Raw genomic sequence first — 25,627 nt, 5'->3', positions numbered from 1 at the left:
TTATAACATTTAAAATAAGTTCTGGACGGGACGGGGTCCCCGTCCCGCCCACCTCCTCCAGCTCCTCTGGGGGGCCCAGAGGCGTTCCCAGGCCAGCTGACAGACGTAGTCTCTCCAGCGTGTCCTGGGTCTTCCCTGGGGCCTCCCCCCAGTGGGACATGCTGAACACCTCTCCAGGGAGGCGTCCAAAAGGCATCCGGACCAGATGGCCGAGCCACCTCAACTGGCTCCTCTGGATGTGGACGAGCAGAGGTTCTACTCCGCGGCTGACTTAGCTCCTCCCCTATCTCTAGGGGAGCACCCAGCCCCCCATGGAGGAAGCTCATTTCAGCAGATGGAGGACATATGTAGAGAAAATTAAGTTACATCTCTGAATATTTCTTTATTTAAATTGTTGTGAGCCGTAGTGACGTAGTAGCTACAGTGGGCGGTCCAAAGTCTCCAAGCTCCGCCCCTAATCATCCACCTGCAGACCAACAGATCCGTGATTTCCTGGTCTGAGCTGGAATCTGGATCAGAACTGGACGGGTGGTTGGATCTGATGTTGATGCTGTTTCTGTTACAGCGCTAACGTCAGGTTGGGGGTGTGAGGGAGAGAATGTAAACAAAGGGATAATGGGTAATAAGCACAGGCTTTCTTCTGCACCAACAGCCCCGCCCACAACTCAGAGGTGAATTTCTAATGATCTCCTGCTGGGGGGTAATCCAGGAAGCATGTTTAAACTCCCCTGACTTTAACCCTGAACTCTGGCTGAAATCCTCCTGAACTTGTTTACTCTGGGTATGTTGGTTCCAAAAGACCGGATATGAGTTAGAGTAATTACGCTCCACTTGGTAACCCTGGGTTAATGCACGTGCACAGCAGGTACATAAAGACATTCTCAATGGATCACTGATTTAAGGAGTCACCATGGAAACGTGTGGAGAAAAAAAGAGAGCGCAATACTTTAGTGAGACGGAGTTTGAGATTTTAATGACGGCGTATGAAGATTATACGTCCATCAATAAAGTAACACGGCTGCATCATCAAAAGAAAGAGTTTCTGCTTGGAGAAAAAGAACAGACAAAGTAAACGCACAAGTTTCTGATCATGTAATCCATGGACACCAGTGAAGATGGTAAAGGGCGTATACTTATATAGCACCTTTCTTCCTACAAGGACACAGCGCTTTACAGTCACACACACATTCACTCACTGGTGGTTGCTCCGCTGCCAAACACAGGCGCCCGCCTACCAGAGGCAAGGTGGGGGTTCAGTGTCTTGCCCAAGGACACTTCGACACATGGGCGTGCAAGGCAGGAATTGAACCTGCAATCTTATGATCATGGGTCAACCACCCTACCGCTGCACCACGGCCGCCCAAGATCACAAATCATTGAAGAAAAAAGGTTCAGAGCACTGTCTAGTGGGTCTAGATGACCCAACTCCCAATGGTAAAGTGCCCAGGATAGAACAAGGGTTACATATATAACTTATCCAACTTAAATTAATTCAACTTGCACCTACCCAACTAACCTTCAACTAAGCCTGCTCCGGATGTGTTATGTTCAGAGCATGAGTTGCTATGGCAACTTGACATACCCTGAAACATACCTCCATTTCTGGAACCGAAAACTGAAGTTATCAACTTCCTTAGCCTCAAATTTACCGTGGGAGCTAGCATAACCTGCTTTCTGGAATAACCCCCTGCTCTGCAGAAACTATGTCCTAGAAAACGACAGGCTGAAAACGTCATCATCACTTAAAGACCACAAGGAATGCTGGGAAAACAGACCAGAAGAGGATCAGAGTGGGATTTGAACGGACAAACCAGAACAATCAGAGTCTGAGGACGACAGTTAAGCATTCAGTTTATTCAGGAGCAGAAGCAGCAGAAGATCAGAACTAAGACCAGGTTCTGGAAAAACTGGGCTCCTGTCAGAACCCGGTAACAGGTACCAGAGCTCACAGGTGGGGCTTTCCTGGAGACCCCCTCCATGGGTAGTGAGGGAGGAGGACATGGATGGGGTGGCCCCGCCCCCTCACCCCCTGCTGGTGAAGTGCAGAGAGTCCCTGAACTCCAGGTAGAGGCTGAACAGCAGGTGCAGGGACTGGATCCTGCCGCTGTACACGGGGATGTCCAGCAGGCCGCACGCCACGTCCACGTACTCCCCCAGGCTGCAGGACAGGTGGGCGGGGGGCGGCTGCAGGCGGCCCAGCTGCTCCTCCATCTCGGGGGGCCACTCCTGCATCAGGCTGTCGATGTCGGGCATTGGGTGGCTGTAGTGCACGCTGGCGGGGGGCTTGGAGCGGTGCAGGGCGCTGATGCTGTCCACCCAGCTGTCCACGGCCCGCGGGTTGGTGTGGGGGCTGGACACGCTCGCCACCTTCTGCATCTGAGGGGGAGGGGTCAGAGGTCAGGACCAGAACAGACCGGGTCACCCTCCAGAACACGACTCAAGACAACTCACAGTCGTGTGTGTGTCTACAGGTGTGTGTCTGCATGTGTGTGTCTACAGGTGTGTGTTTGCAGGTGTGTGTGTGTGTGTCTACAGGTGTGTGTTTGCAGGTGTGTGTGTGTGTGTCTACAGGTGTGGGTCTGCAGGTGTGTGTCTACAGGTGTGTGTGTGTCTACTGATGTGTGTCTGCATGTGTGTGTCTACAGGTGTGGGTCTGCAGGTGTGGGTCTACAGGTGTGGGTCTGCAGGTGTGTGTCTACAGGTGTGGGTCTGCAGGTGTGTGTCTACAGGTGTGGGTCTGCAGGTGTGGGTCTGCAGGTGTGTGTCTGCAGGAGTGTGTCTGCAGGTGTGTGTGTGTGTCTGCAGGAGTGTGTCTGCAGGTGTGTGTCTACAGGTGTGTGTCTGCAGGTGTGTGTGTGTGTCTGCAGGAGTGTGTCTGCAGGTGTGGGTCTGCAGGTGTGTGTCTGCAGGAGTGTGTCTGCAGGTGTGTGTGTGTGTCTGCAGGAGTGTGTCTGCAGGTGTGTGTCTACAGGTGTGTGTGTGTCTACTGATGTGTGTCTGCATGTGTGTGTCTACAGGTGTGGGTCTGCAGGTGTGGGTCTACAGGTGTGGGTCTGCAGGTGTGTGTCTACAGGTGTGGGTCTGCAGGTGTGTGTCTGCAGGTGTGTGTCTGCATGTGTGTGTCTGCAGGTGTGTGTGTGTCTGCAGGTGTGTGTCTGCATGTGTGTGTCTGCATGTGTGTGTCTGCAGGAGTGTGTCTGCAGGTGTGTGTGTGTCTACAGGTGTGTGTGTGTCTACTGGTGTGTGTCTGCAGGTGTGTGTGTGTCTACAGGTGTGTGTGTGTCTACTGGTGTGTGTCTGCAGGTGTGTGTGTGTGTCTACAGGTGTGTGTGTGTCTGCAGGTGTGTGTCTGCATGTGTGTGTCTGCATGTGTGTGTCTACAGGTGTGTGTCTACAGATGTGTGTGTCTACAGGTGTGTGTGTCTACAGGTGTGTCTTCAGGTGTGTGTGTCTACAGGTGTGTGTGTGTCTACAGGTGTGTGTCTGCATGTGTGTGTCTACAGGTGTGTGTCTACAGGTGTGTGTCTACAGGTGTGTGTGTCTACAGGTGTGTGTCTACAGGTGTGTGTGTGTCTACAGGTGTGTGTCTACAGGTGTGTGTCAACAGGTGTGTGTGTCTACAGGTGTGTGTGTGTCTACAGGTGTGTGTCTACAGGTGTGTGTGTGTCTACAGGTGTGTGTCTACAAGTGTGTGTCTGCATGTGTTTGTCTACAGGTGTGTGTCTGCAGGTGTGTGTCTGCAGGTGTGTGTCTACAGGTGTGTGTGTGTCTACACGTGTGTGTGTCTACAGGTGTGTGTGTCTACAGGTGTGTGTGTGTCTACAGGTGTGTGTCTGCAGGTGTGTGTCTACAGGTGTGTGTGTGTCTACACAGGTGTGTGTGTGTCTACAGGTGTGTGTGTCTGCAGGTGTGTGTCTGCAGGTTTGTGTCTACAGGTGTGTGTGTGTCTACACAGGTGTGTGTGTGTCTACACAGGTGTGTGTGTGTCTACATGTGTGTGTCTGCAGGTGTGTGTCTGCAGGTGTGTGTCTACAGGTGTGTGTATGTCTGCAGGTGTGCGTCTGCAGGTGTGTGTGTCTACAGGTGTGTGTGTGTCTACAGGTGTGTCTTCAGGTGTGTGTGTGTCTACAGGTGTGTGTGTGTCTACAGGTGTGTGTCTGCATGTGTGTGTCTACAGGTGTGTGTCTACAGGTGTGTGTGTCTATAGGTGTGTGTGTGTCTACAGGTGTGTGTCTACAGGTTTGTGTGTGTCTACAGGTGTGTGTCTACAGGTGTGTGTGTGTCTACAGGTGTGTGTGTGTCTACAGGTGTGTGTCTACAGGTGTGTGTGTGTCTACAGGTGTGTGTGTGTCTACAGGTGTGTGTCTACAGGTGTGTGTGTGTCTACAGGTGTGTGTGTGTGTCTACAGGTGTGTGTCTAAAGGTGTGTGTGTGTCTACAGGTGTGTGTCTACAAGTGTGTGTCTGCAGGTGTGTGTGTCTACAGGTGCGTGTGTGTCTGCAGGTGTGTGTCTGCAGGTGTGTGTCTACAGGTGTGCGTCTGCAGGTGTGTGTGTCTACAGGTGTGTGTGTGTCTGCAGGTGTGTGCCTGCAGGTGTGTGTCTGCAGGTGTGTGTCTGCAGGTGTGTGTGTTTACAGGTGTGTGTGTGTGCCTGCAGGTGTGTGTCTGCAGGTGTGTGCCTGCAGGTGTGTGTCTGCAGGTGTGTGTCTGCAGGTGTGTGTCTGCAGGTGTGTGTTTCCCAGCAGGTGTGTGTACCTGAGCACTTCCGTGTTGCTTGCTCTCTTCGGACAGCCACAGCGACAGAACCGTTGGGTCTGACTGTTTCACACTGGGTTCATCAAGAACCAGAAGACCCAGAGAGTCTGGTTTCCCATCTGGACGGGGGACCTGAACGCCACACAAGCACATTCTTAGAGGGGCCCAGCTGGGCTGGGTCGTGGTTCTGCTCCAGTTCTGGTTCTGGTTCTGAACAACTACTTCTTTCTCAGCAGATTGGAACTGCTGGTTCAGGAGGAACTGAAACCAGATCAGAACATCATGGTCTGCATGGGTCCATACACTATTACTGACTCTGGGTCAGTGAAACAACCGGAACCACTAGAACTCAAACTTCGGTGGCCTTAGGGGAGGGGCTTAACCAGATCCTCTGGCTCCACCCATGGCTAATCACCTGGATCACTGACCAACAGAAGATGGCAGAGCAGGGTGCCGTCAGACAGAACAGAACCAGAACCGTCTGGACCGTGGGAGTGTTTGTACCTTCAGGAAGGCGTCGATGTCGCCCACAGCCGGGATGAAGTCTGGGATGAAGGGTTTGAGGCGGAGCTCCAGATCGAAGCTCTGAGGAGTGTACCTGAGGAGACGAAGGTCAGAGCGTGCACGTGTGTAGACCGTGCACGTGGGGAGGCCCTACCGTGTGATGTACTGGAACAGCTCCTTGATGTCGGTGCTGACGGGCAGGTTGGCGTAGTCCGCCGGGTCGTACTCCAGAGCCTGCGAGGACTCATCGTCTTCATCCTCATCAGAGTCCTCAGAGTCGGACTCCTCCTCCTCCTCTTCCTCCTCTTCCTCCTCGTTGGGACTGGCCCCCGGGTGGGACCTGGCTGCCGGCTCTGTGGCCCTCTGGGGCCGCGGCTCCTCGTCAAACTCGTCGCTGCTGCTGCGGGCCGACATCAGGCTGCGGACCCGCCGCCGAGCCCCCAGCTCTGACTGAGAGGAGCAGAACCGGGTCTGAAAGGTTCTGAACCGTTAAGAACCAACAGGGGGGGCGGTCACGGATGCAGAAACTGGACTTGGTTCTGGCTTTGGTGTCTGGGTTCTTTCACAATAAAAGCCTCCTCCTGCTTGGAAGAAAAGTAAATTGTGCCTCTGTCGGTTTGCTATCATCTGTTATTTCACAGACTTTGAAACAGCCTGGAACCAGGTCCCCCCCCCCCCCCCCCCTGCAGTTCTGCGCTCCTGTCTTAGAGAAGGCAAAGGGGAGGGGTAGTGGGTGCAGGCTGCGAGAAATGCGATTACGCAACACCTGCATCATGGCGTGCTGTTGATCAGTCAGCAGCTGTTAATAATGTCATTATTTACTGACTATGGTTTATTATTCAGCTGGTGTCAGTATCTGACAGACAGGCAGCAGGAGAACAGCTGCACTTTATCAGATCATCAATAAACTAGAGATCATTTTTATGGACTGAGGTTTTTGGAGGATTTCTACTGTTGATGTCGCACAAAATGAGGGAAATGCTAAATATTTTTGGAGTAATCCCACTGATGAGTTCTATGTTTTAGTTTTTAATGTTTTATAAGAGCTAAAAATAATATTCACAGTAATTTGTTTTTTATCCAATCCCTCTGATGTGTTTCACAAAGACACACACAGAACGACACACACCAAGAAATTAATGCTAAAATGATGCAGGAGTCCAGCTCTAAAAAATGATAAAGGAGCAAAGAAAACGGAAAGACGTGATTTGTTATTTCTTATTATTAATATTTCCAGGTTTGTTTGTTTTGTTCTGCAGCATCTTCATGTTTGCATAATTTTGACAGAATATGTTTTTATGGAGAGCAAAATATTAAACGTTATTTAAGGGTTACCAGAGTTTTACCAAAACCCAGAGTGTTCTGGATTTAGGCCCCCAGTGGGACTGAGTTTGACCCCCCCCCCGTAATATGAGTCTAGAAAATGCATTCATGTTGTGTAAAATGTTATAAAAAATGTTAAAAGGATGCCTCGCGCGTGTGTGTGTGTGTGTGTGTGTGTGTGTGTGTGTGTGTGGGTGTGTGTGTGTGTGTGTGTGTGTTAGTCAGCGTAGAACCGGTGTGGTACCTACACCGAGAACTTTGATGCAGAACCTCTTCACGCCCCCACCCCCACATGCTGCTGCGTCTTGCAGCTGTTGCCATGGCAACAGTCCTTCCAAATTCTCGGGCCCTAACTGGACCCCGGTTCCGGCCTCCTACCTGCCGCGGTCCTCCGGGCTCCGGGCTGCGGAGGCTCCGCTCCTCTCCGTCCGCCTCCAGGCTCTCGTCGTACGGCTGGTTCCGCAGCAGTCTGGGCCCTCTGGCCCGGTCCATGGACCCGGTCCGGGCTTACCTGCAGAACCTCTGAGCGCCGGTTCGGTTCCGAAGAACGGCTAAGCTAACGTTAGCACCGTTACGCGTTTGTTTCTGAGGGTTACCGGAAATACCGACAGTATCCTGGCAACGGATCCCACAAGGCATTATGGGTAATGTAGTTATAATGTGGAATTCCAGTAAAAAAACTGTTTTTTAATGAAAAGATTTCAGTTTATTCAGCATTTTCACACTAGAAATGTTTAAACTTTTGAAATAAAAGAGTTTTATTTAAATATTTGAGGAAATGAATGAAGTAAAATAAATCCTTTGTAGTTTAAATCCATAAGAACTACAATCTGTGTTTAGCTAACTGTGTGGAAGAACCCAAACAGATCCTCCAGTTCATTGGCAGAACCTCAAGCAGAACCTCAAGCAGAACCTCAAACAGAACCTCAAATAGAACCTCAAACAGCTCAATGAAAATTTTCCATCAATGTTTCCACCATCATGTCAGTAAAAATCTGTTTTCCAACAATAAAAACGTGGTTTTAGATTTTGCAGTGGTGGAAGATAAATGATACTTATTTAAATGTCATTTTTGTCTGAATTTGACATTTGATTCTATCGCTAAACTGATGAACGTGTCGAGGAGTGTAATCAGATTACAGTTTTTCAGGAGGAATTTGACAGCTTTCTGTCTGCAGAGAGAATAGGAGGAAGAGGAGGAAAGTCTTCCAATCTGTTTCTCTGATTTCAAATCTCCACAAAAACCTGCGTTTGAGTTTACTTCATCGTTTTGGTTCATTCCATTCATGTACTTCTACAGATTTGGAATCTCGTCATGATTTCTGCTTCACATGTTGCAGCTGATTAGAGAATCCACTTTGAGAAGAACCCCCAGAGAACCCTGAGTCCAGAGAACCCTGAGTCCAGAGAACCCTGAGTCCAGAAATCCCTGAGTCCAGAGAACCCTGAGTCCAGAAATCCCTGAATCCAGAGAACCCTGAGTCCAGAGAACCCTGAGTCCAGAGAACCCTGAATCCAGAGAACCCTGAATCCAGAGAACCCTGAATCCAGAGAACCCTGAGTCCAGAGAACCCTGAATCCAGAGAACCCTGAGTCCAGAGAACCCTGAGTCCAGAGAACCCTGAATCCAGAGAACCCTGAATCCAGAGAACCCTGAATCCAGAGAACCCTGAGTCCAGAGGGCCATGAGGACAGGTGGTCTCCCTGTCGGACTCAGAGACTATGACCTTTAACCCGCTACAGCGGAGTGAAGAACTGGAACCAGGACAGGATCCCAGCTGAGGAACCATCAACACAGAGGGAGAACACACTTTGGACCAGCTGGAATTCAGCTCCTTTGATCTTTAATTCAAACTCAACACCAAAAAAAAACATGCTTCTGTTTAAAACCAGAACCTTGTCAGATCTGTAACATTTGGACTAGAGGACCAAAGCAAAGACAGACGTCCCTCATCCTTCATCCAAACGCCGCGTCATGGCGGGAAATCAGCGCCGCCGCTCCTCCATGGAGCTTCACAGCCTGCTCTCCGGGATCCTGCTGTCCTTCTCTTGGACGGGTTCGGTGGGACCGGAAGGTCCGGCTTCCCCGTCGGCCTCGTCTGCACAGATTCAAAACAGAAGAGTTGGACGGGACAGACGGAGAAACGACATTTTGACTCTGAGGACATCTCTGTGGTTCTGGAGTTCAGAACCTGCTGGGTTCATGAAGACTGAACTGATGAATGTTCTGGACCGAAATCATCCCAGATGGAGTCTGAGGTTCTCTCCAGGATGGACCTCACTTTGCAGACTGAGGGAACCATGACTCAGCGTCACACTGAGTCCACTGAGATCCTCAGACCAACCAGTAGATGGCAGCATTTCCACCTGGAGGCTGGACTCTGGAACCAAAACGCCTCGTTGGTTCTGCAGAACCATCTGATGGTGCTAACGTCAGTCCACTTCCCTGAACGTCTCATGGGTTTTCAGGTCAGGTTTGTGATGAAGGGTGAGGATGACTACGGGGGGGGGGGGGGGGGGCAGCTTCATCAAACCTCAGCAGGAAACTCAAATCCAGCAGGTGGAGGTATTTAGGCTGAGCTCCACCCACAGGAGGACTGACCTTTGATGTGACGGGCCAGGAGGCGTGGTCCTGCCAGTCCGATACCGAGGGCACCGATGGGGGCGGTGGTCAGGATGGCCAACACCGCCAAGGTCAGCACGTCCAAACCAAACTTGATCAGAGTCTGGTCCTCCTCCTCCCTCGCCATGTCCAACGCCTTGGAGCCGATGGCGGCCTGGAGACGAGGAAACGGAACCATCAAACCCTCTGAAGGCGACTACAGTGAACCTGCAGGGGGGGGGGGGGGGGGGGTCACGGGGCTCTGATGGTTCTACGGTTGTCTGATGTCTGTTGTTGTTGTTTTCAGCTCTTTACATTCTTCTGGTGGGGAGGATCCACACCAACAGAACACAGCAGAGGAACACAGATCACACGTTCTCCAGGGGGGGCTGTATGCCTGGACCAGACAGCCCCTAACCCATCTGAAGCCTCCTCCTGCTGGAACCTCACCTGCACGGTGGCCTTCGGCAGCCAGGCCACGGCGATGAAGAGTTTCTCCTTGAGGTTGAATCCGGCGTGATGGACCAGCAGGAAGGTGACGAGCAGACGGACTAGCAGACCCAGACTGATGCAGGCCACGCCCAGACCTGAACGGGTCAGAGTTCAGGGAGGGTGAGGGGGGGTGGGGACCCAGCTGGTGTTTTGTGAAGTTCTGGGGTTCTGATGGAGACCCTGACCCCCCGCGGTTCCTCTTACCCACAGTGCTGGGGCTGAGGGTGGAGATGGTGATTTCAGCTCCGATCAGACCGAACAGGAGCGGCTGGAACAGGTCCCAGCACCGACCCACCATGGCAGCCACCGGAGCCTGGAACGGACCTTCATGTTAGCATGGGCAGTGGGCCGGTAGTCTGGTGGGTCGGGGGTCCTCGTACCTTTTCACTTTTCCAGCCCAGAGCAGCACAGAAGGAGTGGACCAACGTACAGAGACCGCCGGCTCCAGAGAACCCGACCACGTGACTGAAGAAGACGGAAAACACGGACAGACCCAACAGCATGAGGGTCCTCCTCAAAACCAGGTCCTCCTGCGGGCAGCAGAGCTACAGTCAGACATGTGACGTCATCGGGGGAGGAGTGAGACCGCCGCGGCGAGCCGTCCCACCTGGTCATTGCTTGGAAACAAACACAGGAAGAAGCCCACAACCAGGCCAGAGATGACCCCTCCCACCACCTCCAGCAGGCCTTGGAGGACGGTCATCCACGTGGAACCTGCAGCACAGCACGCTCTCATGAGGGGGAGGGTCCACGGCGGCTGTGGCGGGCAGGAGAGAGTCTCACCTGTGGAGAAGGCGATTCCCAGGCAGGTGGAGAAGCCGGTGATGGCGAGGATGTCGTCGAAGCTGCCGGCTGCCATCAGCAGCGTGGGGATCCCCTGAAAGAGGCGGTTCCGGACGGTTCCGAGTGAGTCATGGACACTTCATCAGGAGAACCCCCCCATTACGACAGTATTACAAGTTTAACGGGGCGCCCCCTGCTAGCAGGAAGCGGGTCTGCAGGTTACCTTCTCCACTCCCAGTCCTTCTCTCTGCAGAAGCAGCATTGATGGAACCACAACCGCCGGAGACACGGCCGCCAGAACGAAGCTGCAAGACAGCAGAACCTGCAGGTGAGGAACAGGTTCCACAGGTTCCTGCCACAGAACCGCTCTGTTACCCCAGGATGAAGCCCCACGTCCATGGAAGACCCAACAGGAAGTGCGAAACCACGGCCACGACGGACGCCTCCACGGTACAAGGACCCACCGCAACACGGACACACACCGCCTTCAGACGCTGCAGGGCCTGCACACACACACAGAAACACACACACACAGAAACACACAGTCAGTGTGAGTCCCTCAAACACCACATGTACACTGAACAAAAATATAAACGCAACACTTTTGTTATTGCTCCCATTTTTATGGTATGAACTCAAAGATGTGAAACATTTTCCACATACACAGAATAACCAGTTCTCTGAAATATTGTTCACAAATCTGTCTAAATCTGTGATAGTGAGCACTTCTCCTTTGCCAAGACAATCCATCCCACCTCGCAGGTGTGCCATATCAAGATGCTGATTAGACAGCATGATTATTGCACAGGTGTGCCTTAGACTGGCCACAAGAAAAGGCCACTCTGTAATCTTCAGTTGTATCACACAGCACAATGCCACAGATGTCGCAAGTTCTGAGGGAGCGTGCAGTTGGTATGCTGATAGCAGGAATGTCCACCAGAGCTGTTGCTAGGGAATTGAATGTCCATTTCTCCACCATAAGCCGTCTCCAAAGGCGTTTCCGAGAATTTGGCAGCAGATCCAACCGGCCTCACAACCGCAGACCACGTGTAACCACACCAGCCCAAGACCTCCACATCCAGCATGTCCACCTCCAAGATCGTCTGAGACCAGCCACTCGGACAGCTGCTGAAACAAACGGTTTGCATAACCACAGAATTTCTGCACAAACTGTCAGAAACCGTCTCAGGGAAGCTCATCTGCATGCTCCTCGTCCTCATCGAGGTCTCGACCTCACTCCAGTTCGTCGTCGTAACCGACTTGAGTGGGCAAATGCTCACATGTAATGGCGTCTGGCACGTTGGAGAGGTGTTCTCTTCACGGATGAATCCCGGTTTACACTGTTCAGGGCAGATGGCAGACAGCGTGTGTGGCGTCGTGTGGGTGAGCGGTTTTCTGATGTCAATGTTGTGGATGGAGTAGCCCATGGCGGTGGTGGGGTTATGGTATGGGCAGGCATATGTTATGGGCGAAGAACACAGGTGCATTTCCTTGATGGCATTTTGAATGCACAGAGATACCGTGACGAGATCCTGGGGCCCATTGTTGTGCCGTACATCCAACAACATCACCTCATGTTGCAGCATGATAATGCACGGCCCCATGTTGCAAGGATCTGTACACAATTCTTGGAAGCTGAAAACATCCCAGTTCTTGCACGGCCAGCATACTCACCGGACATGTCACCCATTGAGCATGTTTGGGATGCTCTGGATCGGCGTATACGACAGCGTGTTCCAGTTCCTGCCAATATCCAGCAACTTGGCACAGCCATTGACGAAGAGTGGACCAACATTCCACAGGCCACAATAGACAACCTGATCAACTCTATGCCAAGGAGATGTGTCGCACTTCGTGAGGCAAATGGTGGTCACACCAGATACTGACTGGTTGTCTGGGTCCCCTGACCCCCTCAATAAAACAAAACTGAAGATTTCAGAGTGGCCTTTTCTTGTGGCCAGTCTAAGGCACACCTGTGCAGTAATCATGCTGTCTAATCAGCATCTTGATATGGCACACCTGTGAGGTGGGATGGATTGTCTTGGCAAAGGAGAAGTGCTCACTATCACAGATTTAGACAGATTTGTGAACAATATTTCAGAGAACTGGTTATTTTGTGTATGTGGAAAATGTTTCACATCTTTGAGTTCATACCATAAAAAATGGGAGCAATAACAAAAGTGTTGCGTTTATATTTTTGGTCAGTGTATGTTCATGGACTGAGATTTGTCGACGCACTGAGGGGTCCAGTCCGAGTCCGGCTCTGGTCAGAATGACGGACAGGGCGATGTTCCTCAGAGCCGCAGACCAACGAGTGTCGATGAAGACCGCCGTGGTTATGTAGGGAACATTACGCAACAGCAGCCCAGCCAGGAGCATGCCTGCACACACACATGCACAGTTACACACACACACACGCACAGATATACACACACACACACATGACCACACACACACAGACGTCTGGAGTCAGTTGGTACGGTCTGCCACCAGTCAGCATCAAGCATCAAAGGGTTCATTTGCTGGACTGTACCAAGCAGTGGAGGGAAGGGGGGCAGTGTTGGCAGTTGGATCATTCCCACCAGCTTGCCCCCCAGCACGGAGCAGATGAAGAGGATGATGATGCCAAACAGGTTCCCCCCAGGCAGGCACTCCCTTCCAGTGATGGACCAGACCCCCCCGAACAGCAGAGCAAACAGACAGGCTGCAGAGAGACGGGACAGAGACCCCCCCTGAATGCAGCTCTTTGGAAAGATCCAGACGGTCACTGTTTCTACATGTATGAACACATGCTCCACAAGTATGATCACATGACTGACTGGTTTCTCTGGATGCTTCACCACGTCCAGCAGGGGGCGCTGTAGGACCTCCCCCTGTTTCCTGTACACAGACCTCCTGCTCCATAAGCTCCACCTCCTCTGTGTTCTCCAAAGTTCTCCTTCCAACTTTTAATCAATCTTGTGGAAACGGTCACACAAGTCCTCGTCTGGCCTTCGTTTGAAGCCTAACCCACCTCCACCTCCACCTCCACCTCCTACTCCTCCTCCTCCTCATCCACCTCCACCTCTTCCTCCTCATCCACCTCCACCTCCTACTCCTCCTCCTCCTCCTCCTCCTCCTAGGTTTCAGGTTCATCATGATGCCTTTCTTTCTGTTACCTACTCATTTGGGGGGGGGGGGGGGGGCGTTCTTCTGTACCTTTGGTGATGAGGAGGTTGAGGAGCCCCCGCGGTCGTGGACATCTGCTCCTCACAGTGGCACAAGGCCCACAGCAGGAGGAAGAGGAGCGTGGCGCCTTCATCTGGTGGAACAGAGAACACAGAGACGGAAATGTTCAACCTGAAGGAGGAGAACCAGAACACCAACAACAGACCCCCCCCCCACACTGGTTCTGATCCATGAACGTCACAGGAATCACAGAAGTAGGAGCATGAGAACCTCTGAAAAACCCAAACTCCTGACTCTGACGGTGCAGAAGGACTCCAGCAGAGCCGCTTCAGCCGACGTTTCTCACAAACCGACAATTCTATGGTCCAAGCACCAAAGTTAGTCTGGATGAACCTCAGGATCCGTCTCTCGGAAAAGAGCATTAGCCACACCGTTCACTCAGTTATTACAAAAATATTCAATGTTTATTTATTATTTATTTTATATAACTAACGGCTGCAGACAGGAAGTCACTACCAGTACCAGTAACGCGCTTATCATCTCCGAGCATGACGTGAGGAGAGCCTTCAGGAGAGTAAACACCAGGAAAGCAGCAGGTCCAGTTGGCATCTCAGGTAGAGTCCTCAGAGCCTGCGCAGACCAGCTAGCACCTGTGTTCACAGAGATATTCAACACTTCTTTATCTCAGTCGGTGATCCCTACATGCTTTAAGGAGTCTGTTATTGTTCCAGTCCCAAAGAAACCCCATCCTACTTCCCTCAACGACTATCGACCTGTAGCCCTCACCTCAGTGGTGATGAAGTGTTTTGAGCGACTGATCAAAGACTTCATTATCTCCTCACTACCTGACACACTGGATCCACTACAGTTTGCTTACCGTTCGAACCGCTCAACGGATGACGCTATCTCTCATCTACTTCATACTTCTTTCACTCATCTGGACACTGGAAGGGGAAATTATGTTAAAATGCTCTTTGTTGATTACAGCTCAGCATTTAACACCATAATTCCCTCCATACTCACCACCAAGTTGGAACACCTGGGACTCAGCCCATCTCTGTGTCAGTGGATCTCCCATTTCCTAACTGGCAGACCACAGGGAGTAAGGATGGGCGGATATGTCTCAGCTTCCATCACTCTCAACACTGGAGCCCCTCAGGGTTGTGTTCTGAGCCCTCTACTGTACTCACTGTACACGTACGACTGGCCTCCACCAACTCCACCTCCATCATCAAATTTGCTGACGACACCGTTGTGGTGGGCCTGATCACTGATAATGATGAGACGGCCTACCTGAAGGAGATTGGACATCTGGAAAACTGGTGTGAGAGGAACAATCTCCTCCTAAAGACAAAGGTAGTTGATAGTAGACCTCGCCACAAAGCAGAAGAGGAACTACCAGACCCCCGTCATCGACAAAAGCCCAGTGGAGAGTGAACAGCGTCAGATACCTCGGTGTCCACATCACGCAGGACCTGTCATGGTCCTATCACATCAACACCGTGGTGAAAAAGGCCCGGCAGCGCCTCTACCACCTTAGACGCCTGAGAGACTTTAGACTGCCCTCTGTGGTGCTTAGGAACTTTTACTCTTGCACCATAGAGAGGATCCTGACGGGAAACATCACAACCTGGTTCGGGAACAGCACCATGCGGGACAGACGAGCTCTCCAAAGGGTGGTGCGTTCAGCTGAGCGCATCATCCACACCGACCTCCCTGACCTGCACTCAATCTACAGCAGGCGGTGCTGGACCAGGGCCAGGAAGATAGCAAAGGACCTCAGCCACCCCGACAACGGACTGTTCTCACTGTTGCGGTCAGGAAAGCGTTTCCGCTCTCTGAAGGCTAACACAGAGAGACTGAGGAGGAGCTTCTTCCCGCAGGCGATACGGTCTCTTAATCATTAATCATGGACATTATACACACAAGCCACTTTCACATATGTCACTTTAGAGCATATTTGCACACATTCGGACATTCTGTTTTTATGTTTTTATATTTTTATATTCCTATATTTTATATCTATCTTCCTATTCCTATTGATATTCTTTTTTGTTTGAGGTCGCGGGCGGTCGCCTAAGCATTTCACTGCACATTGTACGCTGTATGATTGTGTGTGTGACAAATACAATTTGAATTTGATTTGATTTGAATTTTATTTGCCCCCAGTCTCAAAAATTTGGACTGTCATGCTGCTGAAATGCAGGATGACTTTCAGAACCGCTCCAGTCTCCTGATAACAGGAAAATGTTAGACGTCCAGCCTGACCAGCAGGGGGCGCAGCACCACTTCTTTATTATTCAGAACCAGGAGAAAAACATAAATAACTTCAGCAAATGAAATCTAAAATCACTAAAAGGTTTAAACCCTGAAGGTCAGATCAGCCACAACATTTAAAAGACCACAACAACAGCAAAGAATAAAAACAACATTACATTCTAGACATTCACACATTTCAGGAAACTGAAGACATTATCTGAAAAAAATGAAACCTTCAGAAAGCAGGAAATGGTGGGTATTATGGGATGTTACTGACTAGACGATGACAGTTTGCCATGACGACGTCTTCAGACAGCTTCTGGCCACGCCCACTGCACAGGCTTGATGGTGAAACCTCCTCCTGCTTTTCTCTCTTCTTCAAAGCGTCATCAACTGACCAGTGACATCCCATAATAAATACCCTTTTCTGGTTTCTTTTTTTAACGTTTTGATTTCTGGAAAAAGTTTAACTTTTATTTATTTTTATTCTGTTTGATGTCTGGGAGCCGGTTTAGCTCGTGCTGGTTTGCACGCCTTCCGTCCGTGAAACCAGGGTTTGAATCCGGGCTGCTCCCTGTTCCCTTCTCTACTTCTCTGTCGGTCCCAAGCCCGGTTGCTTTGAGAAGGTTGCGTCAGGAAGGGCATCCGGCGTAAAACATTGCCAAGTTTACCATGGCTGTGGCGACCCCTGATGGGAAAAGCCAAAAGAGAAAGAAGAAGAAGATTCTGTTTGATGTCTGGATTTATAACTGTACAGGCGGGTATTCTGCTAGCTCCCACGATAAGTTTGAGGCTAAGGAAGTTGATAACCTCAGCTTTCAGTTCCAGAAATGGAGGTATGTTTCAGGGTAGGTCAAGTTGCCGTAGCAACTGATGCTCTGAACATAACCTGGTCTGGAGCAGGTTTAGTTGAAGGTTAGTTTGTTTACAGAGAGGTGAAGCAGCATGGCGTGTCCATTTGAAGATGATTTAGTGGATGAAGAAGCTCAGATCATACTTTTTCCACCGTGAGAGGATGATAAGACCACATATGGATGTTGGAAAGATAAACTTTATACTTTGATCTAACTTCATTATTTGCTTCAGTTAAGATAAATCATTTTTATTTAGTTAAGTCACCTTAAAAATATTTTCAGACAATTATTTTCCTTTCATTCAAGTTAATTTAACTAAGTAGATGTAACGTTGGTCCTGCTGTTAGATCGGCACCGCAAAGGATTCTGGGATATCATTCCCTTTGCCTGTCTGGACGGATTTTGGTTTAAGTGTGGCTTTTTGACCAAATGTGTTTAGTTTTTTAGCTGATTTACTTTGTTTTACCGAGTTATTTTGTCCTACTGACTTTATGTCTCTGCACCATGAGTGAGAGTGAAGGAGAGGATGATGAGTTTATACAGCACCACTACAGTTAACTGGGATGTTGGCAATGTTGGAAAATTCCTAAATGAATTAAGCATATACCGTTTTGTTGTTTTTATTGTTATAAAAATGAGGATCTAATGGCTCAAACTTAGACATATGAAAGTTCAAGAAATATAATTCATTAAGATTGAAAAAATATTACTTGAATTGGAGTAATATGACATTTAGATAAATATGTAAATTTGAGTTGTATTAACAAGTGTTTAGTTTTATAGACGTAAGAAATTAGGTTGAATAAATTTAACTCAATTATTTGTTACCAATAGAAGTAATTCATTTAAGTTGGTAAAATCACATCTAGTCCATTTCTAGATGTGAGATATATATATATATATATAAATATATAGAGATATATAGAGATAGATATATATATATGAAGCCTGGAAAGTGAAGGTGACAGTGGTGCCTGTGGTAATTGGAGCACTCGGGGCAGTAACCCCCAAGCTGGAGGAGTGGCTACAACAGATACCTGGAAAGACCTCAGACCTCTCAGTCCAGAAAAGAACAGTGCTAGGAACAGCTAAGATACTGCAGGACCCTCAAGCTCCCAGGCCTCTGGTAGAGGACCCCAGCTAGGGGGAGTAACCACCCGCGGAGGGTGAGAGGGGCGTTTTTTATATATATATATATATATTGGTCACAATGAAAATTAAAATAAGATCAGAAACTTGTGCGTTTACAATGTTGTTAAAATCTCAGACTCCGTCTCACTGAAGTATAGCCTCTCTTTTTTTCTCCATGCGTTTCCATGGTGACTCCGTAAATCGGCGATCCATTGAGAATGTCTTTATGTACCTGCTGTGCACGTGCATTAACCCAGGGTTACCAGGTGGAGCGTAATTACACTAACTCATATCCGGTCTTTGGGAACCGACATACCCAGAGTAAGCAAGTTCAGGTGGATTTCAGCCAGAGTTCAGGCTTAAAGTCAGGGGAGTTTAAACATGACTCCTGGAATACCCCCCTGTTGTGTTGTTGTTGTTTGTTTGTCGTTGTGATCTTTAACACGATTGGAGCGATTTGACCTTCAGGGCCACCGTACTGATCCACTTCAACTGAGTTGCATGTGCATGTGTTGTTGTGAGTCTGTGTGTCATGTTGTGTCTCTGTGTTGTGTTGTGTGTCATGTTGTGTCTCTGTGTTGTGAGTCCGTGTGTGTGATTGTGTGTGACTCACCCCGCCGTTCTCCCCCGTGGCGTCCGGCTGGCTCCTGCGTGGCAGCACGGTGATCTCTCTCTCCTCCTCGTCATCTTGAACTTTACTCCCTCTCTTTACCACAGTGTGTGTGTGTGTGTGTGCGTGTGTGCGTGCACAAAATAGAGAGAAGATGGTGAGTTAAAGTTTGCACTTTGCTCTTTTTGGTGCAGCCAAACCGCCGCCGTGAACCCGACGCCTAAAATAAACTTTGATTCATCAGAATTGAAGTCAGACTTCAGTTTCTGAGACGGACCGGTTCCTACAGACCTAAAACAAGATCATCAAAACATTTACACGATTCTGTTCCACTAATAGAACCCAGGTTCCAGTTCCACAGCTGACTTGATTCTTTTGGACATAAACTGGGTTCCAGCTGCTAAAACCCACAAAAACTGGATTTCTGAAGATTAGAAAACTAGAGAATCTGCCTAAATTCTTAGGGCCATGAATGTTTGAAACAGTTTCACCAACTGATCATCAAAGCAACCGCAGGTTCCACACATGTCCTGCAGCTGGCTCAGCCTGGCTCCGTCTGGTTCAGCCTGGCTCAGCCTGGTTTAGTCAGGTTCAACCTGGTTTAGTCAGGTTCAGCCTGGTTCAGTCTGGTTTAGTCTGGTTTAGTCTGGTTAAGTCAGGTTCAGCCTGGCTCAGCCTGGCTCAGTCTGGCTCAGCCTGGTTCAGTCAGGTTCAGCCTGGTTCAGCCTGGTTTAGTTAGGTTAAGCCTGGTTCAGTTTGGTTCAGTCTGGTTCAGCCTGGCTCAGCCTGGCTCCGTCTGGTTCAGCCTGGCTCAGCCTGGTTTAGTCAGGTTCAGCCTGGTTTAGTCAGGTTCAGCCTGGTTCAGTCTGGTTTAGTCTAGTTAAGTCAGGTTCAGCCTGGCTCAGCCTGGCTCCGTCTGGCTCAGCCTGGCTCAGCCTGGCTCAGCCTGGTTCAGACAGGTTCAGCCTGGTTTAGTTAGGTTAAGCCTGGTTTAGTTTGGTTCAGTCTGGTTTAGTCTGGTTCAGCCTGGTTCAGTCTGGCTCAGTCTGGTTCAGTCTGACTCAGTCTGGTTCAGTCTGGTTTAGTTAGGTTAAGCCTGGTTCAGTTTGGTTCAGTCTGGTTCAGTCTGGTTCACCCTGGCTCAGTCTGGTTCAGCCTGGTTTAGTCTGGCTCCGTCTGGTTCAGTCAGGTTCAGCCTGGTTCAGCCTGGTTTAGTTAGGTTCAGCCTGGTTTAGTCTGACTCAGTCTGGTTCAGCCTGGTTCAGTCAGGTTCAGCCTGGTTTAGTCTGGCTCCGTCTGGTTCAGTCAGGTTCAGTCTGGTTTAGTTAGGTTCAGCCTGGTTCAGTCAGTCTGACTCAGTCTGGTTCAGCCTGGTTCAGTCAGGTTCAACCTGGTTTAGTCAGGTTCAGCCTGGTTTAGTCAGGTTCAGTCAGGTTCAGTCTGGCTCAGCCTGGCTCAGTCTGGCTCAGCCTGGCTCAGCCTGGTTCAGTCAGGTTCAGCCTGGTTTAGTTAGGTTAAGCCTGGTTCAGTTTGGTTCAGTCTGGTTTAGTCTGGTTCAGCCTGGTTCAGTCTGGCTCAGTCTGGTTCAGTCTGACTCAGTCTGGTTCAGTCTGGTTCAGCCTGGTTTAGTTAGGTTAAGCCTGTTTCAGTTTGGTTCAGTCTGGTTCAGTCAGGTTCACCCTGGCTCAGTCTGGTTCAGCCTGGTTTAGTCTGGTTCAGTCAGGTTCAGCCTGGTTCAGTCTGGTTTAGTTAGGTTCAGCCTGGTTCAGTCAGTCTGACTCAGTCTGGTTCAGTCAGGTTCAGCCTGGTTCAGTCTGGTTTAGTCAGGTTCAGCCTGGTTCAGTCTGGCTCAGTCAGGTTCAGCCTGGTTCTATGTGGGCAGACTTCAGACTCTATCCAGAGGACCATCACTGACCCCCCCCCCCCCGGAGTCGGGCTGAACCACTAAAGTTCCTCTCTAAGGAGGCGGTTCCCAGAGCGCCGTGTCCGAGCAGAACCACAGAACGAGAAAATGTTCTGGATGAGATGCAGCAGCTAAAGAGACGACGTGGACCTCAGAGGATCATCTAAAGGATTCCAGAACCTGAAGGAAGACTGGAACCAGGAGAAGGAACAGGTTTAGAACCACATTCAGGAGACGGGCTCCAGGTTCTTCAGGTCAAACCGCGTCTGAGCCCGGAACAACAGAGGAAACATCCCAACAGGGATGTCGGCCAGAGGTCCAAGGTTGTGGTTCTGAGGAGAGGACAGTCTTTCATTTGGGAATCCAGGGTTTGGAGGAACACCGGTGAGGAGCAGAACCAGAACTGCTGGAGGTCCAGAGAGAAATCTCAGTCAGGATCTGGACTGAAATGTCCAGCTGGTTCTGGTAAACCCTGATGTCTTCAGTCCAAACGGTGGCCAGTAGAAAGTTCTGGAGGACTTCACGGTTCTGATGGAGGTCCAGATTTCAGCTTCCAGCAGAAGCTTCCTTCATTTAACTGGAAATGATTGAACTGATGGAACTAAAGTGTCCAGAACCAGAACCACGACCTACAGCTGCAACGTCCTGCAGAACACAGCGGCCAGAGGTCAAAGGGCAGCCGCTTATCTGCAGAGGTCACGCTCTGACCTGGCTCTTTAAAGACGCGGCAGAAGCTCCGCCCTAATGGTTTTACGGCGCCGGGTTGTTTGGTCTGACCCTCGAGGAGAAGGTCGTCTGCAGACGGAGACCGTCACACGGCCTAGAACACACGAGCAGGGTTCCACTCTGCTCATGGGGGTTCTGTAGGACCCGGACTGTCCAGGTTCTCCCAGTCCAGACCTGCAGGACCCCTCTAGACCCAAAAACGGGAACACGTTTGTCAGATTATCTTCATGTCAATCTTTTCATGAGCAGCATTTATCGATGGATCTGAGTAATCATTAAACCCCCCCCCCCCCCTCCACACACATGTACACATGGACACAGAACATGTCCTCTGGTTCCCTGCAGGACGCTAGAACTCTCCTTCTGCTGAACATTCTGCCTGAGCGGCGCTCTCTGCTGCCGCTGTCCGTTCAGTGGACTCTGACTGTTACACCTGCGTGTGTTGAGGTGGAGCAGGGGGCGGGGCTACCTGCAGAGCCGTGGTTACCTGAACTCCTCTGCTGCTCTGAAGGTAGCGGCTGGTGGATTCTTCATCCATCATCTGAAACAGAGATTCTGGTACAGTGAGGGGAGGAGGTCACAATGAGGTCACGCAGAGGTCACAATGAGGTCACAATGAGGTCACAATGTAAAAGACCCATTTTAATTGTTTTCTTATTATTATTTCTTTTGATTGAAGATGCCCTTAATTTCAAAAGAAGTATGTTGAAGATGTAAAAGAACATTATAAAAAACAGTGTTAATATTTGTAATGTGTTTTGAAGACTTTTATTGTGAAGTTCTCACCTACTTCTGTGAAATCCCTGTGTCAGTTCAACAGAAACAAAAAAAACGGCAACAAAGGAAACAGACAAAAGACGGACGGATAACTGTGTAAAGCTGTAATGTGTTTTTGGCATCTACCTGGAAGGCGAACAGGTATGATTTTTGGTTACTGTACACATTTTGTGATTATTTTCAATTGTTTTATGTAAAATAACAAAATATGTTTCTGTTTGAAGTTATCCAACAATCTAAAGCTACTAGCTGAGGTAAAGAATGATTGTATATCAAAAAGGAATTATTGTTAGTTTGTGTTTATGCTTTTCTTCAGCTCTTACGGTGTGACTATGACTGTGGGGTAAATAAATGGGTTGGAATACCCCGTCATAGTCCATCAGTTACTATCATGGAGTCCATCGTCTGAATCAAGTCCGGCTGGAATGCTACACTCAATGAGGTCACAATGAGGTTACACAGAGGTCATGCAGAGGTCACAATGAAGTCACGCAGAGGTGGGATGATGCTGCCCCCTAGTGGGTTGAGTGTTAAAGACAGAGCAGTCAGAAGGTCTGACGCCGCCCAGAGACGTTCTAGAAGAACCAGAATACACAGACAGTCGTCTTTACTCACCGAGGAGATCATCTCTACTGCAGAACCACTGGAAGACAGGAGAACTTCTTTAGAGGTTAAAGGTCAACGAGAGCACAGAGGAGGTGGAGGGTCTCTGGAGGTTCTCCTTCCACTTCCTGCTCCTCAACAGGAGACAAAACCAGAAAAGATCAAAGAGGTTCTGCTGCTAGAACCTCTTTGATCTACAGATGATCAGATGATTGATCATGGGGGGGGGGTTACTGTGAGATGAAGACTGAAGAAGACGAGATGAAGAGTCAGAGTGTCGGAAAGCAGACTGAGGAGGAAGAGGAGGGGGTTCACCTCCACACAAAGTCTCAGTCTGCAGACACACAACTCCACACAAAGTTACACAGTCTACAGATACACAACTCCACACAAAGTTACACAGTCTACAGACACACAACTCCACATTAAGTCACACAGTCTGCAGACACACAACTCCACACAAAGTTACACAGTCTACAGACACACAACTCCACACAAAGTTACACAGTCTACAGACACACAACTCCACACAAAGTCACACAGTCTGCAGACACACAACTCCACACAAAGTCACACAGTCTGCAGACACACAACTCCACACAAAGTTACACAGTCTACAGATACACAACTCCACACAAAGTTACACAGTCTGCAGACACACAACTCCACATTAAGTCACACAGTCTACAGACACACAACTCCACACAAAGTTACACAGTCTGCAGACACACAACTCCACATTAAGTCACACAGTCTACAGACACACAACTCCACACAAAGTAACACAGTCTACAGACACACAACTCCACATTAAGTCACACAGTCTACAGACACACAACTCCACATTAAGTCACACAGTCTACAGACACACAACTCCACACAAAGTTACACAGTCTGCAGACACACAACTCCACATTAAGTCACACAGTCTACAGACACACAACTCCACACAAAGTTACACCGTCTACAGATACACAACTCCACACAAAGTTACACAGTCTGCAGACACACAACTCCACATTAAGTCACACAGTCTACAGACACACAACTCCACACAAAGTAACACAGTCTACAGACACACAACTCCACACAAAGTTACACAGTCTACAGATACACAACTCCACACAAAGTTACACAGTCTACAGACACACAACTCCACACAAAGTTACACAGTCTACAGACACACAACTCCACATTAAGTCACACAGTCTGCAGACACACAACTCCACATTAAGTCACACAGTCTACAGACACACAACTCCACACAAAGTTACACAGTCTACAGACACACAACTCCACACAAAGTCTCAGTCTACAGACACACAACTCCACACAAAGTCTCAGTCTGCAGACACACAACTCCACACAAAGTCTCAGTCTGCAGACACACAACTCCACATTAAGTCACACAGTCTGCAGACACACAACTCCACATTAAGTCACACAGTCTACAGACACACAACTCCACACAAAGTTACACAGTCTACAGACACACAACTCCACACAAAGTCTCAGTCTGCAGACACACAACTCCACACAAAGTCTCAGTCTGCAGACACACAACTCCACATTAAGTCACACAGTCTACAGACACACAACTCCACACAAAGTCTCAGTCTGCAGACACACAACTCCACACAAAGTCTCAGTCTGCAGACACACAACTCCACACAAAGTCTCAGTCTGCAGACACACAACTCCACACAAAGTCTCAGTCTGCAGACACACAACTCCACACAAAGTCTCAGTCTGCAGAGACACAACTACACACAAAGTCTCAATCTGCACTGCAGACACACAACTCCACATAAAGTCACACAGTCTACAGACACACAACTCCACACAAAGTCTCAGTCTGCAGACACACAACTACACACAAAGTCTCAGTCTGCAGACACACAACTCCACACAAAGTCTCAGTCTGCAGACACACAACTCCACACAAAGTCTCAGTCTGCAGACACACAACTCCACACAAAGTCTCAGTCTGCAGAGACACAACTACACACAAAGTCTCAATCTGCACTGCAGACATACAACTCCACATAAAGTCACACAGTCTACAGACACACAACTCCACACAAAGTCTCAGTCTGCAGACACACAACTACACACAAAGTCTCAGTCTGCAGACACACAACTCCACTCAGCCGTTGGGTCTCCTACCTTCAGCGACACAAGTTGTGCGACTGAGCAAAGAAGGAAACTGGACTGAGTCACACAGCAGCTGTGAGGGAGTTTGTGCGTCTGCTGTGTAATGACACACGCTTTGTTGTGTCGTTGTTGTGCAAATGACAGACATCATAGAGGAGCAGCAAAGCCTGCCATTACACACTCACAGGTCAGTGTGCAGAACATTACAAGCTGCTGTTGCACACAAACACACACCTTTGTTAGCGCATAATGCTAGGCCTATGAGTTTGTTTGTGTGTGTGTGTGTTGTCCAGGTTGACAAACAGCAGCAATAACACACTCTGGTTGATATTTTTAGAGCTCTGGTTTCCAGCAGCATTGAAAGCCTGGTGTTTCTGCTGAGTCATGTTTCCTCCGTCACAGGTAATGATGGCGTTCTGGTTCCAGAACCGATTTACTGCTAAGATCATTTTTATTTTTGACAAAGACGTTCCAAACAAACGGGGAAGTTTCCCATCATGCCTCGCTGCAGCGCCGCCCAGAGGACAGAGGGTCATCCTCCCGTCACATGATGAAGATCAGAACGTCCAGGTTCTTAGGAACGTCAGGTTGTTCCATCAGGCTCTTTAGAACCCAGAACCTTAGAGGAAAAACTCTGACGGTTCTGGTTCTACTACGTTCATCATTATTCTGAGTTAAACGTCAGAAAAAAAAGAACAAAACAGCAATTTTTTGGAATCTTAGGATGACTCTTAGGCTGAACCTGAAATCCCTGCTGATGATGTCATCAGAGCTCATTAAATGTGTGTAAAGTGCTGACTCATGGATGGACACAGACGGGACAAATTAGAGACAATCTTGACTGATTGACAAAAACACACAACTGGTCTGGAAAAGATGAAGCTGAAACCTGCAGAGGATCAGGAGATCCTGGAACCAACCAGAGGTTCCTGTTTTAGAGTCTGGACACGAGAACGAGGGAACACTGACTCACACACACATGC

General features: G+C 49.3%; 2 protein-coding genes and 1 long non-coding RNA gene across 5 annotated transcripts; 1 reads left to right on the top strand and 2 right to left on the bottom strand.

Annotated features, from left to right (window-relative positions):
* Positions 1-1,834: 1,834 nt before the first annotated feature.
* On the bottom strand, positions 1,835-7,201 carry ift46 (intraflagellar transport 46 homolog (Chlamydomonas)). 3 transcript variants are annotated; one of them, XM_023966112.2, is made up of 5 exons: positions 6,961-7,201; positions 5,414-5,709; positions 5,260-5,353; positions 4,756-4,887; positions 1,835-2,376 (listed from the first exon to the last, which is right to left on the bottom strand). In XM_023966112.2, exons 1-5 carry the CDS (start codon positions 7,072-7,074, stop codon positions 2,023-2,025), a joined length of 990 nt encoding a protein of 329 aa, XP_023821880.1. In that variant the 5' UTR covers positions 7,075-7,201; the 3' UTR covers positions 1,835-2,022. The 3 variants fall into 3 exon arrangements, with proteins under 3 accessions (XP_023821880.1, XP_023821882.1, XP_023821883.1); XM_023966114.2 differs by having other exon boundaries at positions 5,414-5,843; positions 6,961-7,180; XM_023966115.2 differs by having other exon boundaries at positions 5,414-5,840; positions 6,961-7,169.
* Positions 7,087-22,341, top strand: LOC105353762 (uncharacterized). The gene is made up of 3 exons (XR_908495.3): positions 7,087-7,226; positions 21,923-22,028; positions 22,204-22,341. It is a non-coding gene; the product is annotated as an uncharacterized LOC105353762 (long non-coding RNA).
* LOC101175383 (sodium/hydrogen exchanger 9B2) lies at positions 8,394-22,645 on the bottom strand. Its single transcript, XM_023966109.2, has 15 exons — positions 22,503-22,645; positions 21,598-21,651; positions 18,485-18,577; positions 13,658-13,760; positions 12,993-13,163; positions 12,698-12,840; positions 10,835-10,962; positions 10,683-10,764; positions 10,460-10,553; positions 10,284-10,390; positions 10,057-10,206; positions 9,881-9,989; positions 9,635-9,771; positions 9,185-9,359; positions 8,394-8,681 (listed from the first exon to the last, which is right to left on the bottom strand). The coding sequence occupies exons 1-15, from the start codon at positions 22,512-22,514 to the stop codon at positions 8,596-8,598; spliced, it is 1,644 nt and encodes a 547-aa protein (XP_023821877.1). The 5' UTR covers positions 22,515-22,645; the 3' UTR covers positions 8,394-8,595.
* Between the last annotated feature and the right edge of the window lie 2,982 nt (positions 22,646-25,627).

The sequence above is a fragment of the Oryzias latipes genome, chromosome 18 (genome assembly GCF_053564925.1).
Source record: "Oryzias latipes strain Hd-rR chromosome 18, Olatipes_Hd-rR_3.1".
Classification (NCBI taxonomy): Eukaryota; Metazoa; Chordata; class Actinopteri; order Beloniformes; family Adrianichthyidae; genus Oryzias; species Oryzias latipes.
This window is presented reverse-complemented; position numbering and strand designations above follow the sequence as displayed.

Excerpts from the sequence above, each read along its gene's own strand:
- LOC101175383 (XM_023966109.2), bottom strand. Across the intron at positions 13,164-13,657 it reads CAACCTCCTCATCACCAAAG|CCTGTCTGTTTGCTCTGCTG; the intron begins GTACAGAAGAAC and ends GTCTCTCTGCAG. Across the intron at positions 9,360-9,634 it reads TGCCGAAGGCCACCGTGCAG|GCCGCCATCGGCTCCAAGGC; the intron begins GTGAGGTTCCAG and ends CCTCGTCTCCAG.
- ift46 (XM_023966112.2), bottom strand. The coding sequence starts at position 7,074 with ATGGACCGGGCCAGAGGGCCCAGACTGCTGCGGAACCAGCCGTACGAC. Across the intron at positions 5,710-6,960 it reads AGCCCGGAGGACCGCGGCAG|TCAGAGCTGGGGGCTCGGCG; the intron begins GTAGGAGGCCGG and ends TGCTCCTCTCAG. Across the intron at positions 2,377-4,755 it reads AGCAACACGGAAGTGCTCAG|ATGCAGAAGGTGGCGAGCGT; the intron begins GTACACACACCT and ends CCTCCCCCTCAG.